Source organism: Sorex araneus, chromosome X, assembly GCF_027595985.1.
Source record: "Sorex araneus isolate mSorAra2 chromosome X, mSorAra2.pri, whole genome shotgun sequence".
NCBI lineage: Eukaryota > Metazoa > Chordata > Mammalia > Eulipotyphla > Soricidae > Sorex > Sorex araneus.
In genome coordinates this window covers 346763818-346784158 of record NC_073313.1, presented here as the reverse complement: position 1 = coordinate 346784158, position 20341 = coordinate 346763818, and the positions used below count along the sequence as shown (strand labels likewise).

General features: G+C 46.2%; 1 protein-coding gene across 6 annotated transcripts in view; it reads right to left on the bottom strand.

Annotated features, from left to right (window-relative positions):
• LPIN1 (lipin 1) overlaps window positions 1-20341 on the bottom strand; it is a 158187-nt gene that overhangs the window by 103793 nt on the left and 34053 nt on the right. For all 6 annotated transcript variants that reach the window (XM_055120998.1, XM_055121000.1, XM_055120999.1 and 3 more), the window contains exon 2: window positions 9105-9161. In XM_055120998.1, coding sequence (XP_054976973.1) covers window positions 9105-9161 — 57 coding nt within the window. The remainder of the gene's footprint in view (window positions 1-9104; window positions 9162-20341) is intronic.

The window sequence follows — 20341 nt, the reverse complement described above, 5'->3', positions numbered from 1 at the left end:
CACTGGCTTTTACAACCAGCATTTCTGAGAGTCTGCTGTTTGTGAGTACACTGCAGGCCAATGTGCCAGGAGGTGCCTCTGAGCTCAGAGAAGGCAAGATCAAGTGCAAACTCTCTGGCGCAAGAAAACAAGGGCAAGCAAATCAGGACAAAACTGCCCACTGGGCAGAAAGAGGGAGGATTGGGAATCGACTGGAAACTGAGACACGAAAACAACATTTCTCTTCACAAATGAATAAGAGGCCTTGGGCTATCTCTGTAAATTCCCCAGAGGGAACAGACCTGTCACTCGAACATGTTAATGAAATACACTCTGGCAACTTGTATCTGACTATGCTGGTACCTATCGCTAATCAGTGCTTGACACGTGTTGCAGAGTAGATCTGGAAGATAGCTGCTGGAACAAACCCCAAGAATGCCAGCATTGACTATAAAGACGCTCGGAGCACTGCTGGATAGGGGCAGTGCGACAGTGCATAGGCTACCCCCAAAAGCACCACCTGGTTTCTTTCACCAGATAATTCTAATTATCTGAAGCTAAAATTACTTAAGTAGTCAGTGCAAGAAATCCCTGACACTCTGGAATTTTGGAGTTTATGGAATTTTGGATATCTTATACTATTCATAACAAGCAATACAAAAGAGAGTATGGGGGAAGTATCTGCCATAGAGGCAGGGGGAAGGGTGGGATAGGGGATATACCTGGGTTCTTGGTGGTGGAAGGTGTGCACTGGTGGAGGGTTGGGTGATCAATCATTGTATGACTGAAACTTAAACAAGAAAGCTTTGTAACTGTATCTCAGGGTGATTAAGATAATAATAATTTTTTAAAAATCACTGTATCTGGGGCTGGAATGATAGCACAGTGGGTAGAGCACTTGCCTTGCATGTGGCCGACCCGGGTTCGATTCCCATCATCCTATATGGTCCCCTGAGCACCGCCAGGAGTAATTCCTGAGTGCAGAGCCAGGAATAATCCCTGTGCATCGTCAGGTGTGACCCAAAAAGCAAAATACATAAATAAATAAATAAATAAATAAATAAATAAATAAATAAAATTTTTAAAATGTAGAGGCTGGAGCAATAGCACAGCGGGTAGGGCATTTGCCTTGCATGCGGCTGACCCAGATTCGATTCCCAGCATCCCACATGGTTCCCCGAGCATCGCCAGGAGTAATTCCTGAATGCATGAGCCAGGAGTAACCCTTGTGCATCGCTGGGTGTGACCCAAAAAGAAAAAAAAATTTTAAAATTTAAAAATCACTGTATCACTGTCACCCCACTGCTCATCGATTTGCTCTAGCGGGAACCAGTAACATCTCCATTGTGAGACTGCTCTTACTATTTTTGGCATATCAAATATGCCATGGGCTTGCCAGGCTCTGCCATGAATATAAAATAGATCAATCCTAAAAATGTAAATTTTAATATGAATGAAGAAAATTAAGAAAATTAAAAGGGGAAAATCTGAATAGGTTTACTAAAGTATAAAAGTGTTTTATTCAAAGAAAGGGAATATTAGTTTAATGTTAGAAAATATTACATGATAGATACTGCTTAAATATCTGCATTAATAAGCAAAATATTGTAAAAAAAAAACCTCTATGGACTTAAAAAAATCAAAACAATTTCTCAGACATGAACATTTTAAAAAGAAATCCTTGACATTCCTTTGTCCTTGAAAGTAGTTGAATTTTCCTATCTTAACGTAAATTACAATAAGTAAATAAAGGGCCCTCCCTGCAGGTGCTTCAGAAGGGGAGAAGTCATCCTTATCACCAAAGATAACATGCAGGCCTGAGATAGGTGTAGAAGCAAACATTGTTACTACTTCTTCCTTCCACAAACTTTGTCTTTCTCACCATTCTTTGTTTTTAAAGCTAAAACAACAAAAGCGCGAGCCATCGTACAGCAGGTAGGGCTCCTGCCTTCCATGCAGCTGACGCCGGTGCTATTCTCAGCATCCCATAGTCCCCCCAGACCCCATCAGGAGTGCTCCCTGAGTGCAGGGCCAGGACTAAGTCCTGAGCACTGTTGGGGTGATCCAAACACAAAATCAAAATATAAAAGAGAGAAAACCCAAAACATTCTGATGACTTGTGTCTCATACTCGAAGGTCACTGTGCATTCATAATTTCATAACTAAACTGGTCTTTTTCTCTCGCAAGTCTGCCAGGGCTCAAGTTGATCATCAGATCAGTCAAAAACACAGAAAGGAAATGGTGGGAGTGGGAAATCAGGACTCCAAAGGAAAGAAAAAGAACTCAGGGAACAGAAGAAAAACCAAGAAAAGGAAATTTCCAAATTAGAATCTCACAAAGATTTGAGGAAGTATTACATTCTAAAAGAAAAACAGGACAATGCTGGTAAAAGGTAAATTCTACAAAAATTACTTTAAGGCAAAAAAAAAAAAATGATTGCCAAAGCAGAAGATAAAGATGAAAGAAAACTACCAAACAGTATGCCCCCAAAAAGTGGACAACAGGAAATTGAGTAAATAGGGGGCAAGGTCCCCTGTCCCAGGAATCACTTTTTTCTTTGCTTTTCCACTTGGTTCTTATCTGTTAAAATGTCTGTTCTGCTAATATCTATCAAACTGCAAGTGTCTCATCCATCAGAGACCAGGTTCAGATCAGATCCGCTGTCAGCTGGACATGTCACTGTGGAGTTTAGGGACATAAAAGAAGATCCTAAAGCCTCCAAGAGGTCCACATAAGAACACACAAAAGTCAGAGTGACAAGTGGGTCACAGCAGTCAGTAGAATCCAGAACAATGTGTTCCCAAATCTGTGCAAACTAGATTATCAGCCTCAAATTCTAACCCCAAACAAACCCTTACATGTGAAGCCAAAATTGGAGAAGACACTCAGAGAGGCATTTGGACAGTCAAATAGTGATTGCCTGCGAGATTACATGAGAGTAAACTCGGGCTTCTGTTTAAAGAATAAACAAAGAAAGAAGTATGTAAGAATAAAGGTAATAGGCTGGGATGGGGCAGGGGGCCTCCCGAGAGGACCCCTCTGCTGGAGAACTAAGAATCAAGCAAGAGAGAGAAGTGGGGTCTCCAGGAGAGGTCTGTGTTAGAAAGGCATCCACAGGCCTGGGAGAGGACTCCAAAGCTGGCACACAAGTGCGGCATGCACAAGGCTGGGTATTGAGCCCAGCATCCCATGGCACTCAAGTGGGAATGCAGCCATGTGTAGTTCTGTTGACCCCCAGCACCTCTAGGGAGCACAGACTACATAAAACAAAGCCAAATGAAAAGGCATCTTCAGAATGCTCAGATTCAGAAAAGCTCGAGAACATGTTAAAGGCACCATAGCAAGGAGGCAAGGAAAAGCATCCAAAGTGACAGAAGAAGTTACTTCTAGAGACAGGCTCTAGGGCTGGAATGATAGCACAGCAGGTAGGGTGCTTGCCTTGCACGCGGCCGACCTGGGTTCGATTCCCAGCATCCCATATGGTCCCTTGAGCACCATCAGGGGTGATTCCTGAGTGAAGAGCCAGGAGTGACCCCTGTGCATCTCCGGGTGTGACCCAAAAGGAAAAAAAAAATTTTAGAGACAGGCTCTAGACACAGTATTAGAGTACTCAGGAGCCCCAGAAGTAAGGAGGTGTGAGTTCGATTCCTAACCTTGCCGTTCAACAAATATGATCACAAACAAATACGATAGGGCTGCTGTGAGCAATCGAACGAGTTAATACAACACGGAGAGGAAAGAACCTGTCATCTAACACGTGCCATTTCAAATCTGGCCACAGATAAACAGAAGTTGCACAACTCCCTGTGTCCTTAGGTCAGCTTCGATGTGACTGGGCCAGGAGAACCCTAGAATTCTGGGAATTGTTGCTCTTATTAGGACTGTTGCAATCACTCGAGCACACTTTGGCCAGGGGCGAGGCCTTTTTCCAGTCCTGGATGTCATCAGCACAACATGGATGAGGTGTTGGGCTCCATGTGACAAATCGTCCCACCTCACCCCATGCCCTGAGGCAAATAGAGCTAAGCCGTTTGAGCGAACATTTCTTTGCTCAACTGTCCTTCCAGTTCTCTGGGCCTTTTGCCTTGACTGGGTCTCTCTGGGAGAGCAGGAAATGGGGAGAAGGGAGGTGTGTCGTGAGTGTGTGTTTCTTGGGACTTCTGTGCTCCAGGCCAGATTCTTCAGGCCCAGAGCTGACCTCCAATATCCCTCAGGGTCATGACCAAGAAGCAGGTTCTACCACCTACTCTCTGGTCCCTTTCTCCACGCACGAACACCTCGTGCCCAAGTGGATGCCTCGTATTCATTCCTCAGGGAGGCCTGGGAGGGAAACATCAGCCACAACACACTCCACTGTGAGACTGACAAAAGGACAGAGAACGGGTTCTAAGGGATGTGGGTCAGGGGTCGGAGAGATAGTACAGCAGGTAGGGCGTTTGCCTTGCATGCAGCTGACCCGGGTTAGATCCCCAGCATCCCATCTAGTCCCCTGGGCAGCTCCAAGAGTAATCCTGGAGTGCAGAGCCAGGATAACCCCCTGAAGCATCGCTGGGTGTGACCAAAAAAGCAAAAATGAATAAATGAATAAATAAATAAAGGGGGCGGAGCAATAGCACAGCGGGTAGGGCATTTGCCTTGCATGTGGTCAACCTGGGTTCAATTCCCAGCATCCCATATGGTCCCCTGAGCACCACCAGGTGCATTTCCTGAGTGCAGAGCCAGGAGTGACCACTGCGCATAGGCAGGTGTAACCCAAAAAGAAAAAAAGGGGGGGGGGAGTGTGGGTCATCCACAAGGAAAAAGAAAAGAAACCCTCTCCTTAGAGGCGGGCAAAGGCTCTGCAGCACCTATCCTTCTGCTCTGGTATCCCCAAGCCACCGGGCAGGGCAGATCTGTAAGAGCCGAGTTTGTGCGTCTAACTGAAAGCCTTAGGATTTTTTTTTTTTTTTTTGCTAACCTGCGTTGTTTTCTTGCACCTACATTGTTTCCTGCCTTAAAGACAAAACTGACTAAAATACGCAGTTTTTTCATCATCATCTAAAAATTTAGAAATTGCCATATGCCCACCAGAGGCAAATGATTCAGTGGTGAATTCCACGTAAACTGTTCCTCTGCTGAGGGGAGCTAGCCTGTCCCAACTGCATAGAGGTTGGGATGGTGGAGAAGCCACTAATTGGGATTTTTGTGTTCATCTCTTCCTCCGGGAAGCCCTCATTTGATTTATTTATTTTTTATTTTACTGAATCACCATGAGATACAGTTACAGACTTACAAATTTTCGTGATTATGTTTCAATCAAAGAATGTTCGAGTACCCATCCCTCCACCAGAGCCCTTTCTCCACCACCAATGTTTCCAGTGTCCCTCCCACCACCCCCACCCCTTCCCTCACCCTGCCCTTGTGGCAGACATATTCCCCCTTACTCTCTCTCTCTCCTTTGGGTGTTATGGTTTGCAACACAGGTACTAAGCAGCCATCATGCTTGGTCCATAGTCTACTTTTAGCATGCATCTACCATCCCGAGCCATCCCTCCAACCATCATTTACTTAATGGTCTCTTCTCCCTCCCACCTGCCTTTCCCCCCAGCACATGAGATTGGCTTCCAAGTTGTGGGGTGATCCTCCTGGAATCACCCCACCTTAAACTCCAAAAAGATGAGTTTGTTTTCCTCTCTGCTTCCCTATGCAGCAGTGACGTTGGTTAACATCTGCCTGGCCTCTGCCTAAGCCATCTGCACCAGCACTAAGACACAGAGAGATCTCGAGTCTCAGGTTCTGTCCCTATGTACTTCTCTCTTGCTTTTCATTTTCTTGTCAATCAACATTTTTGGAATATATGAACTATTCTTCCAAGGACAAATATAGCTCAAAATATAGCAACTGCGGTGATAGAAAAGGTGTTGAGTATGAACCCACTCAGATGCTCCCCCCTCTCTGGGCCGTACTTCCTCCCTGGGACATCTGCCCACCTTGGACACCAATGATACAATACTGACCCACTGTTCAGTATTTCCAGTGCAGACCTGGCAGGTCCAGTTCCAGGTTGTACCTCCATCTCTCCCTGCTAGACACTTGCACCAAGATGGTCCACAACCAAGCCAACCTTGGACTCCTAGTGGGTGTCCCTGCCTCCAGCCCTCCCCACCCATGACCACCCCCTCAAACATAGCTGCAGATCAGACAAGGCATCGCTGCTCAGGGTACCACACCCCATTACCAAGACCTCAAGATAAAGCCCAAAGTCCAGATGAGACCCCCGTGGCCACCAGCTTGCTCCTGCTCCTCGATTTTCATCTCTCCATTCCCGTGTGCCCCCTCTCTCCCAGGTACTGTGCTGGTCCTCACCTCCACTTCAAGACAACACACCACTCTCAGCATTCTGCCTAAGACTCAACCACTCTCCAAAGCTTCCTTCTGAAATTCCTTCTAAACCCACCCTGGCCCCAGTACCGAAGCTGTCACTAACCCCATGTTCCCTCCAGCACAGTGTCACAGGGAGCAGCTGGCACGTCATATTCAAGCCCTGGACAAGTGCCTGATGGATGCAGGAGGAACGGAAGTTCCGAGACAGTCCACAGTCAGCTCACATACACTTGAAATGGCAGGACTGTGAGCAGAATGGGGACCTCATCCAGGTCCTTGCCTGAGAGGGTAAAGATGCTCCTGTCATTTCCTTCAAGCGGAAGCTTCTTGCCTTGTTTCTCTGTCCCTGAATTCCTGTCCTGTTACTGTAGTGCTCTATGAGGGGCCAGGACAGGATCATGCAGAAGGGGCCAAGGGCAGCCCTCCTCTCCTTCCTCCCAAGCCACATGCCACGGCCCTGCAGACAGGCCAGGAGCAGGGACCAGGAAGCAGGCGGCTGGGTTCCAGCCCCCATGTCTGGACTCGCCCTTTAGAAGCACCTGCAGCCCACCGATATGCAGCCCACCTGCCCTCCTCCCACGGAAGAGCTCGCTTCCAGGGACTGAGTACCCTTCCTTTCCTCCAGAGAAGATCGCCACTCTACCCTCTGCCTTGGCTGCCACTAACCGCCCTCCGGTCAGGATTCTTGGCCTCTGGCTCTGGCCCCATTCCTGTCACTGCCCTCAGAGAGAGAACCTGGGCCCCTCACAGAGTCCCTCGCCAGCCTTCTCCCTTCATTGTCTAGGGGCCTCTGGGTCGAGGAGATAGCTCCAAGGGCTACAGTTCATGCTTCCCACAAGCCCTGGCTCCCATCTTGGGGACTCATGGCTCTCAGGACATTGCTGGAAGTGACCCCCAAGCACTGTGAGATATGGCCCCAAACAACCCTCCACCCCCCACCCAAAAGGAAATAAATGAAAAGGCACCTGTGGATTCATCTCTTTTATTCTGACTGGCACAGCTGGCCTTGACCCAAACCCTGGTTGCAGGGTCCCCCTCCAGATTGAGAGTTCACTAAGAACAGAGACTGTGGGGGTGTGGTGCCACCAGCAAGTCAACCGTACCTGTGGGGCAAGTGCAGCAGCAGCCTGATGGTGCCTTTAGATTTCCAGATAACCCAAAATTGCTGCTGGGCCTTTGGCCAGACCCCAACAACTTGGGGTCAAGTTTACCAAGAAATTAAATGGCCAAAAGTTAGCTATGTGAGAGCCATACCCACAAACCACCTCTGGCTCAGCTATATAAGCTCATTTATTGACCTTATTTCATAGACCCATAAATCTCAAAAGATATAAAAAGACACAGTTAGGGCCAGTAGTGTAGAGGTAAGCAGGAATCCATGACTGAGATCTCCAAGCCTGCTTGGATTGGGACTGGGCCTCCTCCCCCCAGGTCCCCAGTTTTCCAGTAGCTTGGCAGTCACACCCACAAACTGCCTCTGACAGTGCCACGTAATCTCAGCAATGGCCAAGGCCCAGAGACTATAAACTAAGCTTCCAGAAGAGAACAACACAGAATTTCCTGGAAATTATATCCTATTCATAACAAGCAATACAAAAGAAATCGTCTAGCATTGACTTTTTGGCAGGTTTGAGTGGTGGTGGGACTGTAATGTAACCAAAGTAGAGAGAGAATATGGGGAAAGTTATCTGCCACACAGGCAGGGGAACAGTTGGAACCGGGGGCGGGGGGGAGGAATACTAGGGATTTGGGTGGTGGAAAATGTGCACTGGTGAAGGGATGGGTGTTTGATGATTGTATGACTGAAGCTCAAACATGAAAGCTTTACTGTATCTCATGGTGAGTCAATAACAAGGGGTGGAAATAACAAAATCACTGTCACTGTCATCCCATTGCTCATCGATTTGCTCAGGCAGGCACCAGTAACGTCTCCATTGTGAAATTTATTGTTACTGTTTTTGGCATATTGAATATGCCATGGGAAACTTGCCAGGCTCTGCCGTGCAAGCAAAATACTCTTGGTAGCTTGTCGGGCTCTCTGAGAGGAGCGGAGGAATCGAACCCAGGTTGGCTGCGTGCAAGGCAAATGCCCTACCCACTGTGCTATTGCTCCAGTCCAATAATAACAAAATAATAAAATAAAATTAACATTCTGAATTTAAAAAAAAAGTAATGTGGAGTTCATGCCCAATTCAATCAGCTTAATCAATGGCTGAATAATAGCAGTACTCCTACGTTATTTAAAGAAAAAAAAAGAACAGAGTCTGTTTCCTTCCTCCTGTTTCCTCAAGCCTCAGGAGCCATCACAAAAGGAACTAGATCTATTGAGGCTTTTTCACTGCTCTGGACTATTCTAAATCCTTTCCTTGCGCTTCTTCTCTGCCAAACTTATTGTCTTGGGGTAAGGGTAGGCCCTCAAGGTCTAGGAATGAACTTGAGTTCTAATATGAGCCATGTCCTGTGGCACTAAGGCACCATGGCCTGCTTCCCCCTACCCCCACCAGCACCCTAGGCAGATCACGAAATCACATCTATGATCAGAAGAGGCTGGAACACTGAGACAGATTAAAACCAATTCAGGTGCTCCTAGCTCCATACAGGGCTTTTCTAACCAGAAAGTGCCACAGACCAACTCTGAAAGGACCCTTGGTTCAGAGATCACACGCATGCATGGCAACCAGCCCCAATGCATCCAGTATTTTCTCTCCACTCAAAACCTATTTATTCCTGATAATAAAACATTCATTGCAGCTTCACTTACATTAATGTTTGAAGACCATACATTTCGAATCCATCCAGGGTCTCTCATTATTGGAATCTGGAGGGGGGAAGAATTATAAATCAATTAAAATATTCTGAAATGACTCCATACATTTACTAAAAAACACTGAACTCTATACCATAACAATTGGTGAATTGTTGAACACATTAACACATGAAGTCTAGCTCAACAAAAAAAAAGAAAGAAAAGAAAGAAGGAGAAAGAAAGAAAGAAAGAAAGAAAGAAAGAAAGAAAGAAAGAAAGAAAGAAAGAAAGAAAGAAAGAAAGAAAGGAAGGAAGGAAGGAAGGAAGGAAGGAAGGAAGAAAGAAAGAAAGAAAGAAAGAAAGAAAGAAAGAAAGAAAGAAAGAAAGAAAGAAAGAAAGAAAGAAAGAAAGAAAGAAAGAAAGAAGAAAGAGAGAGAGAGAAAGAAAGAAAGAAAGAAAGAAAGAAAGAAGGAAGAAAGGAAGGAAGGAAGGAAGGAAAGAAAGAAAGAAAGAAAGAAAGAAAGAAAGAAAGAAAGAAAGAAAGAAAGAAAGAAAGAAAGAAAGAAAGAAAGAAAGAAAGAAAGAAAGAAAGAAAGAAAGAAAGAAAGAAAGAAAGAAAGAAAGAAAAGATGGTGCAGCCTGTGGTCCCCAAAACCCAACCAGAAGTGATCCCTGAGGAAAAAAAAAACAGGTGTAAGCTGTGAGCACTGCTGTATGTTGCCCCAAAATAAAGAAGCACAACAATAATAACAACAACACATATTTGGAGAACAAGCATTCTCTACCCAGTAAGGAGCATTGGAGAAGCAGATGATTAGATCTGTGTTTTACAAGGATGACTCTGCCATCTGTGTATTAGAGGCAGAGGAGCCGATTGAAAGGTAATTGCAGCAAAGAATGTCTAGAGAATGAGCAAAGGTGATAATTTGTGGACACAGACAAAGGGGTAGTTGAGGCTCCCCCAGGTTCTGTGGGCAATAGATAAGTGTGTGGGTAATGGATGAAAAGGAAGATTCTGAGGATGGGTGGATAGGGTGATTAGGTAGATGAGGGTATCATTGAGAGAAACTGGAAGGGAAATTGGGGGAAGCACATGTGTGAAAAGAATTGATTTTTCCCCATAAGACAGAATCTGGGAAAGAAGGTAAACATGAGTGGAGGAATTCTACCCAAGCCTGGTTCCTTGTTGGGAAATTGAGATTACATGTGATTGGTTTATTCATCTATAAATTGCTTCATATGGCAATTATAATTTATTAATCAAGTCAGCAGTGGTTTCTGCTGGTTCCTGTGCCTAGATGCAGTGAGCCCTGGAACGTGGAAGGACATGTCCTAGGCCCTCCAACTCAGATTCCTCACAGGGCACAAGTCACACGCCTGCCAGCACTCATCAGAACAATAGTTTGTTTCACACTCCCGTGGCAGGCCAGGAAGACTGCCAGCCATTTAATTCACAGTGCCTGGATTTGGTCCCCATAAAAAATTAAAATTCCAAACCAAACACCAAATACACTTCCAACTGCTAGGGGATTAAAACAATCTTTCCTCCCCTCCCCTGCCCTGCCCTGACCCACCAGTTTGGTTTTATTTCACAGATTTCAATAGAAACCCCAGAACTCCCCCAAATGGTTGTGATACTGTGATTCCCAAGGAACTTATACATTTGACTACTTGTATATCAAGATGTGTCCTAGATATTTGATCCATAGTTCCTGCCTCTGACGCCCCCAAAGTCTTGGAATTTTCTCAGTGTTACTGGAACCTTTGGCTATTTGTGAAGGTAATTCTGGGGAAATACACGTGAGCATGGGAGCTGGATGCCAAGAAAAGAACGTGATTAGAGTGTCCCGGTCCTGCTGCTCGGAGGGCATAGGAGAGGGACAGGAGGTTAAGAAAAATTATCAAAGCCCATGGAGTGAGCCATTATGCCTCTGAATGGAAAATCCATAATTATCTAAGAGGGCAGCTTTGGAAGGCTTCTGGGTTGGTGAGCACACGAAAGCCTGGAGTGAACAGCGTGCCCGGAGTGGGACAGAGGAAACTCCGAGCCATTTCCCCACCCCTTGCTCTGTGATCTCTTCCATCAGACTCTTCCTTTTACATCCTTTATAATAAACCAGTGATCTGGGGAGAAATGGGTTTCCTGAACTCTGAGAGCCATTCTAGCAAACTGACCTCAGGAGGCTTTCCTGGGAGCTTCTGATTTAAAACCAGTTGGTCAGAAGCACAGGTACTAACATGGGCTTATAACAGGCACCAGGAGCCTGAGAAAGAATCGTGGCCCCTTCCATTATGTTATTGGTTAGATTTAGAGCATATCACCCCAGGGGCTTACAACTGATGTCTGAAACGAAGGGCATTCTAGGGAGTCTGAGCCCTTAACTTATGGAATCTCATGCCATCTCCAGGTAGATAGAATTAGAATTGAGTTTAAATGAATTCTCAAACAGCCTGCTATCACCAGTGTGTGAATAACAAATGCCCATTCCCATCAGAAACTGGTCCTGGGGCACACCAGTGCATAGTAGTGAACCTATGTATCTCAATAATTTCCTCTCAAAACTAAGGAAAAGAGGGACTGGAGCAATATCACAGCGGGTAGAGCATTTGCCTTGCACGCGGCTGACCTGGGTTCGAATCGCAGCATCCCATATGGTCCCCTGAGCACCACCAACCACCAGCGGTAATTCCTGAGTACAGAGCCAGGAGTAAACCCTGTGCATAGCCGGGTGTGACCCAAAAAGCAAAATAATAATAATAATAATAATAATAATAATAATAATAATAAACCAAAGAACAAACAAACAAACAAAAATAACTAAGAAAAAGATAATGTCATTCTACTCCAAAAGTATAAGACTGATGTCATTCAAAATCCTAAAACTCTAGACTCTGGTATGTGGTTCAATAGTAGAACAACTGCCTTGCAAGCATGTGACTGGATTCATCCCCACCCAAAAGCTGAGTGCAATGCCAGCAGCACTGCCCTGAGATCCCTGGTACCACAACAAGAGTGTGATCTCTATGGGGGCCAAAGCAATAATATAGTGGGTAGGGCATTTGCCTTGCATGTGGCCGACCAGGGTTCGATCCCCAGCACCCCATATGTTTCATAAGCCCCCAGGAGTGATCCCTGAGCTCAGAGCCAGGACTGAGCCCTGAGCATTGCTCGGTGTCGCCCAAAATAAAAACAAACAAACAGATGAATGTGATTTCTGGGACACCACAACCCAGTGTGTATGTGCACACAACCAAGTGTGAAGACCCAAAATATTAGCATCACCACACCAACAGCAAAAAGGAAAGCACAGGAGAAGTGGGGTTTAAAAAAAAAACAAAACTAGCACAACAGTTGAAGCCCACCCTTTGGACCCTGGATGCCTAGTCTTTAGCAGCAGAGTTGTTGGCAGCAGAGTTTCGTGGGCAGAAGAGGAACTGGGAGTCAGGGCCCTGAATCCTCACTCTGGATGGGTCACTGCTGAGACAGGTCAGTGCTGAATCATTGCGTGGCCTTGAGCAAGACACAGCTCCTCTTGACCTTGTTGTCTGAGGTCCAGTTGGGAGTGATGATGGCTGAGTGTAAATGAAGGTCATGGCCCTCCTCCTGGTCTTAGCTGCCAATCTGGACTTCAGGTGATTTACACTCAGGGTCTTTATCAAAGAAGTCCACTCCAGTCCATTCATCCAGTATTTCTTCTCATTAAACTTCTGAACACGAGGTCCACTCAGGCATAGCTAATGGAGAGAATTCCTTGGTGACATGCATCAGACTTGCCACTGATCATTTAGCTTGCTCAGGCCAACAGCAACCATACCGGGGTTGAAGGACACCATCCTGGCAGCCAACAGGCCCCCCCAGCAATGCCGTCAAACACAGGCAGGACTTGGCTGGAGGATCCTGGAGGACTCATCTTTCACATGGACATCCAGTCTGGAGCAAATCCTAGTGCTGTCCTTCCACAAAGGTCCCTACCACATCCCCTCTCTTTTTTTTTTCCTTTTTGAGTCACACCCAGCGATGATTATGGGTTACTCCTGGCTCTGCACTCAGGAATCACTCCTGACAGTGCTCAGGGGACCATATGAGATGCCGGGAATCAAACACCAGTCAGCTGCATGTAAAGCAAACACCTTCCCCATTGTACTACCGCTCCAGCCCCTTATCTCCCTCTTGAGTCCCACCAAGAAGCTGTCTCATGTAGCCACAGCTCTTCCTTCTGACAAGATTCAGCTCCCAACAGACAGAATGAGACTCCTGGAATGCTGCATCCAGCCATTCCTCTAATCCAAATGTCCAGTGTTCCATTCCACTCAATAAATTCCAAGGCCCCACATGGCCTGCACCTTGCCCATGGTCAGGGGGCTCATTTCCTCCTGTTTCCCAGTCACTCACTGTTGGCTTCCACAAATTGCTCTCTCAGCCTTGCTGTTTTCGTTAGGACTCCCTACTTCCTTTCCTGCTGGCAATGGCCACCTCCTTTCTTTGGACATGGACCCCTTTCTCCTTTTCTTCTTAGCAGTTTGTCAGCTCCCAATATAATATTGTGCATTTATTCTTTATTTCGTTTCTACTACTAAAAAAAAATGGGATTTTTCTCTACCTTCTCCTACATCCCATCCCTGTAATAATGACCAACACATAATAGATTCTCTAATAAACACCGCTTAGATAATGGTTAACAGGTTAAGTTTAATTAGCATCATACTCTTTCACCCAGGTCACCTCAACTTTTTATTTATTTATTTATTTATTTATTTATTTTTTGCTTTTTGGGTCACACCTGGCGATGTACAGGAGTTACTTCTGGCTTTGAACTCAGGAATTACTCCTGGCAGTGCTCGGGGGACCATATGGAATGCTGGGAATCGAACCTGGGTCAGCCATGTGCAAGGCAAAAACACTCTACCTGCTGTACTATCGCTCCATCCCCCACCTCAAGTTTTTTATGGCCACTTTAATGTCTTATTCCTAGAAGGAAAAACTTTTTTGGCTTCTCTGAGACTTTGATGAATGCTGTGAATTCCCTCCTGAAAATATGCATATATTCCCAGAAACGTTACACACAATGTTAGGGGAATGATAGACTTCTTCAGCCTAACTAGAAATGTTTTGTGGTGAATGAATACCCCGCTCTAGACCAACCCCTCACTCCAGAATAAGAGATCTTGAGACTCTGAGAAGGAAGAGGTTGTTCAAGTTCAAGGCTGACCATCGCTGATGATGAGATGCTGGCTTCAGCAACAGAAAGTCAGACTTGGCCCCGAGTCCCTCCCCAGAGAGTTCCTCAGTAGAGAAATGGAAAGTCAATTGGAAAGGAATTGGATTAAAGTCATGGTTCTAATACTTAATAGTATTTGGTTCTGTACAGCTCTCTCCAAGTCTTATAAATTTCATTCTTCAGTTACAAAATGAGAATAATGCTACTGTCTTCAAAGCTCGAAAAAAGCAGACTGAGGCTTCCAGCATCCCGTCTCTCTGACCCACCCTCTGAACTCATGGGATTATGTTGGGCGAATGTAGGTAATCCAGGATAATCTCCCTATATTAAGGTCTGTGATGAGCAACTTAATTCTATACATAACCTTGATTTTCATCATATTGTGAGCACATTCAGAAGAGTAGCACACAGGCCATTTGGGGGGCAAATATTTTATGTGGCTCAGTCTCCTAATGGGATCACATCCTGTTACCTCTCATAGCTCATTCTCCAGGTTGCAGTCACACTCATCTTTCTGAAATATAATATGGTCATGTTGCCACCATGAAAAAAGTCTAGTAAATATAGAAAATGTATTCAGTTTGGGTTTTATTTTTTTCTTCTTGGGTCACACCAGGTGATGCTCAGGGGTTATTCCTGGCTCGACACTCAGGAATTACTCCTGGTGGTGCTCAGAGTACCATATGGGATGCGGGGATTGAATCTGGGTTGGCGGCATGCAAGGCAAACATCCTACTCGCTCTACTATTCCTCTGGCCTTTCCACCCTTCTAGTTAGCTAAATCCAGTTAGCCACAGAATCTTTGCACTGCAGCAGAAATTGGGAGCAGGAGCCCCAAGTAATTTAGCAGAGATGAGTCGATCATAAATCAGGAAGTTAGGACAAGAAAAGAATAAGTGAACAAGTCTAATCGGGTTGCATGAACAGGAATCGGGAGTATAGAGAAAAAATAGGTAGATGGAATTTAAAACAAAGTTTACTAATCACTGATTGTACCAATCATTATATATATGAAATGGAAAAGTTTCCTCCTTATCCCCAGAGCAGAGTAGCAAATAGCTAATGTATAAAACCCTGAGTGAACCCCTCATGGATAAGAAATCTGGATTGCCTGACTCATACTTCTCAAGTGCTACCTGTTTTTCGTTCAGAACTTCTATAACAGCACAAATCATTTCTTCTGCTCAAGGTACATTTCAGCTGGAAAGCTACTACTCAGTCTTCAACCCACAGCCGAGTTTCAGCCCCCTCTGTGAGGTTATCCTAGGGCTCCTTGACTGGAACACAGAGACTGCACCCGCTCCCTTTTTCCTAGAGCTTGGCACAGTTTGCAATGTTACATTTGCTTGCCCAACTTTCCAGCTCATGACGACTTCTTCAGAAGGTGAAAACACCTCATCACTCTTATCACCAGCACAGGCGCACAATAATTAGGAATCCTTGTGGAATGGGAGGATAAAAGTATAATTTTCTCCATAGAGGACACTGACTCTTCCAAGGCTGGGGGACTGAGTCAAGGTGACACCACTTTTAAGTGCAGGGGAGGGAAGATAAGCTTGCATTTGACCCAGGTTTGATTATTGAAAGCCCGGCCTCATCCCATCTGCGTTTTAGGCTACTGGTATAGAAGTGGGGCTTACCCACCCACAAAGGCTGGTTTTTGTGCTTCCCTAAAGGAAATATGAAGGTGGCATTGGTCCCTACTGCTTCCAAGTGGGCTCATGTTTTGAATCTTTGGTCACATCCTCCTGGCCACCCAGGTGAGAGCTTAGCTTCCTCCAGGCCTCACTGTTGATCTGCTGTTGCCCACATGTGACTGCCTCATCCCAGAGCCCAGCGTGGCCCAGACATCCAGTGCATGCACGCACCTAGTCTCTGGGGCGGGGGCACAAAGATGAGGATGGGGGTGAAAGGCAGAGGAAGGAAACTGCATAGAATAGAGCCTTGCAAAGGGAGTTGGGGGCCCAAAGGCTATGGCATCCCAGATGGACTTGCCTCTTCTCTGGACCTTTTGTCCCCACATATATACCCCGGGGACTGGACTGAGGAAAGGTGAGAGCCTGCTTCGACATTAATTCTCCTGTGCATTAGAAGATGTTCTTTGAGCCCAGATTTCTCAGGCAGGCTGGAGAGTTTACTGAGGAAGGGAGATGATGGAAAATCCTCATCATAAAGAAACATTCCCCAGGGCAGGCTCTTACCCAGGCAACACAGTACTTATGTAGCCCCCTGGGAAGGTCATCAAAGGAGGGGGCTTCCCACCCAGTCCGGTCCCCCGATAATGGCCTTCCCAAGTTACCACTATTTCAGGCCCAGCCTGCAACCACATGGCGTACTCTCAGAAAAGACATAAGCCTCAGGCAGAATGTGTCGGCTGTGTGTCCATGCCTGCGTGTGCACAGGGGGATGTGTAGCTCCTCCTCCCATTGAAGGCAGAGGCTAGGAAGTACCCCCCACACCCCCTCCCACACACACACCTCACTTCAGTAGGAGCTAGGCTAAGCTACGTGCTTGCTCAATAATCCACAGGCCAAGTGAAGGCTAGAAACTTCTGAGGCTAGAAACCTTCCTCTTCCCTTTTGCAATTCCCTTTAGGGGGGGCTGCTAGATCCCAGCTAAGGAGTGTGACTCAGACACACCCTGTTGTGGGGCCTGGGTAGCACTTTTGTCCAGACTTCAGAGGCTTGATCTTCTAGTCACTGCCAGCAACCAAGCTATCAAACATCGAAGGGAAGGCATCCTGGATCCAGTCCACCCACCAGCCACGTTTCAGCAGATAGTCTCGGCCGCTGGTGTGTGGGGAGCAGGGAAATCACTGAATCAAGCCCTGCCAAGACTCTGACCTGGTAAACCAGGAACTATAATGAAAGTGCTCTGAGTTACTATGCTTTGAAGTGGTTTATTTTAGAGAGAAAAAAAAACAGACAAAGATAGTTGGAAATGATCACTGTGGACAAGAACTGTAGCACTGTCATCCCATTGTTCATTGGTTTGCTCGAGCGGGCACCAGTAATGTCTCCATTGTGAGACTTGCTGTTACTGTTTTTGGCATATCGAACACGTCACGGGTAGCTTGCCAGGCTCTGCCGTGTGGGTGGGATATTCTCGGTAGCTTGCCGGGCTCTCCGAGAGGGACAGAGGAATCGAACCCAGGTCGGCCTCGTGCAAGGCAAACGCCCTACCCGCTTTGAGTGCTGAAAATGGAGAAAGAAATACCTGTATTGCAAAGCACGTAGCTGACCCAGGTTCAATCCCCGGCATCCCATATGGTCCCCCGAGCACCACCAGGAGTAATTCCTGAGTGCAGAGCCAGGAGTAACCCCTGAGCATTGCCAGGTGTGACCCAAGAAGCCAAGAAAAAAAGAAGTGCCTGCCATGCCATAGAGGTAGGTTGGATGAAGGGAGACAGGAGGGAAACTGGGGACATAAGTGGTGAAAAATGTACACTGGGTGAAGAGATGGGTCATGGAACATTATAATGATTGAAACCAAACCATGAACAACTTTGTAACTGTGTATCTCATGGTGATTCAATTACATATATGTGGGAGAGGGGGGTGTACACACACACACACCAGCAAGGATGGAGCGTGTGTCTCATGTCTTGATTGTGCTTCTTTGTGTATTTATATGCAAAACTGCCTGGCCAAAGAGACAGTACAGCAGGTAAAGCGCTTGCCTAGCACTCAACTGACCTGGATTTCAATCTAGCACCAATCTGGTCCCCTGAGCACCACCAGGAATGATCCCTGACTGCAGAGCTAGGAGTAAACCCTGAGCACCTCCATGTGTGCCCCTCCCCCCCAAATTAACTAAACTAATTTAACGTACACCTGTGTATGTATCATAGTGGAGAGAAAAGTGATTTTATCCCATTTTTACACATGTCTGTGCTATAGTTTGCACTCTGCTGAAGTTCGAGGACACCCCTCATGCATTTGTTACTGCAGGAACCCCGTGCTCACAGGAGAACGAGCTCCTTCTGGTGAGGCCAGGTCACAGCTGCATTAAAGATATCTGGTGTATTGATCATGCCTTTGTTTTTTTGTTTGTTTGCTTCTGAACCAAACCCAACAGCAGTGCTCCGGGGCTGGTTCTAGCGCTGTGCCCAGGAGGGAATGCCTAGTGTGCTGCCAGGGACCGTATCTATTGTGGGGGATTTGAACCAGGGTCTGTAGGATGCAAGGCAAGCACTTCAATCCTCGTACTATCTCTCTGGGCCCTGGCCATGTCATTTCATTTTCTATATTCTGATGTCTTCTTTAAATTTTCCCTACTCTGATTCACTTCATGTATTTTCATTTATTATCCGTATCCTAATTATTCTCATTGGTTTTCTGCATCCTGATGTTTTTTCCACGTTGGGTCTTGCTGTCCCTCCCCCCTTCTCTGAGCCAGTCAGAGAAGCTAGCACGGTTGCTATGCTACCAAACACGATTAAAAGGAAGAAGCAAAAGTGTTTACCTAGTTTTTGCTTAAATATTTTCTTAACAATGAAGACCTCTTACTAGAGGCCAATTGAAATCCAGCTTTTAAGGCAGAGAGGTAGTAGAGCACATGCACAGGGCTTGCCTTGCACAGGGCAACCTGGGATTCAATCCCTGGCACCACACATGTGCCCCGCCCCAATCCCCAGCACCAGGAGTGATTCCTGAGTACAGAGTCAGGAGTAAGCACTGCACGTATCCTGGCATGGCCAAAAATCATAATTTTAAAAATAAATAATCTAGTTATTTTTTCCTACAGAGCCAGACAGAGCTTGAGGCTATTTCTGCCCAGGTCTTTCCTGTGCCAAGCAGCCAACTCTATTGGCCAGAGCTCCAAAAGCTCTTTGCTGACTCCCCCCCACTCAGCCCTGATCACACAGGGACATGTCTCAGAGCCCCCCCGGAACATTCCCTATGTCCCAGAGTCAGCTGAAATCATGACATGAGGCAGCTCTATTTTTTTTTTTTTTTTTTTGCTTTTTGGGTCACACCCAGCAATGCACAGGGGTCACTCCTGGCTCATGCATTCAGGAATCACCCCTGGCAGTGCTCAGGGGACCATATGGGATGCTGGGATTTGAACCCGAGTCGGCCGCGTGCAAGGCAAACGCCCTACCTGCTGTGCTATCACTCCAGCCCCCTCTATTTTTTTTTTTTACTGAATCACCGTGAGATAGAATTACAAAGCTTTCATGTTTGAGTTTCAGTCATACAACGATTGAACACCCATCCTTCTACCAGTGCACATTTTCCACCACCAATGTCCCCAGTATTCCTCCCCTCCTCATCACCCCTCCCCCTGCCTCTATGGCAGATAATTTCCCTCTTACTCTCTCTCTACTTTGGGGCATTATGGTTTGCAATATAGATACTGAGAGGTTATTACATTTGGCCCTCTATCTACTTTCAGCACACCTCTCCCATCCCGAGTGATCCCTCCAACCATCATTGACTTAGTGGTCCCTTCTCTATTCCAGCTGCCTTCTCCCCAGCTCCTGAGGCAGGTTTCCAACCATGGAGCAATCTTCCTGGCTTTTGTCTCTGCTGTCCTTGGGTGTCAGTGACATGAGGCTGCTCTAGACCAGCTTACCCACCCTGCCCATTTCTTCTGCCTGGAGTCACAATAAAGTCTCTTGCCCACATTTCCCCTGGGTCCCTCTGCCTCCTGACTGACCTGGATTCTTTTCCCAGTGGGCCTGCCCTGTGTGCTATGCCCTGTGTCCAGGACTCTTAAGCAGTGAGAATTCCAAATCTCTTCTTTCCTGGCAGACATGCCCAGGTTTATGTGTCTTTCAACATCTCACTCAAGCAAATCTCAAGGGTCAGTACAAGACTTGAGGCCATAAGACCATAGATGAAGCTCATCAGATATCCATGATAACATCAAAATATTGGTTTAAAATTTTTAAACTTTATAACACATTGATACAGCCAAAGGGGGGTTTATACACAATAGCTAAGCACAGCTAATCAAATATAGTCACAGACCAAATGCATTAAACACTTAACCAAGGAGAAAGGTGACATCAGCCCTGGATGTAATAAT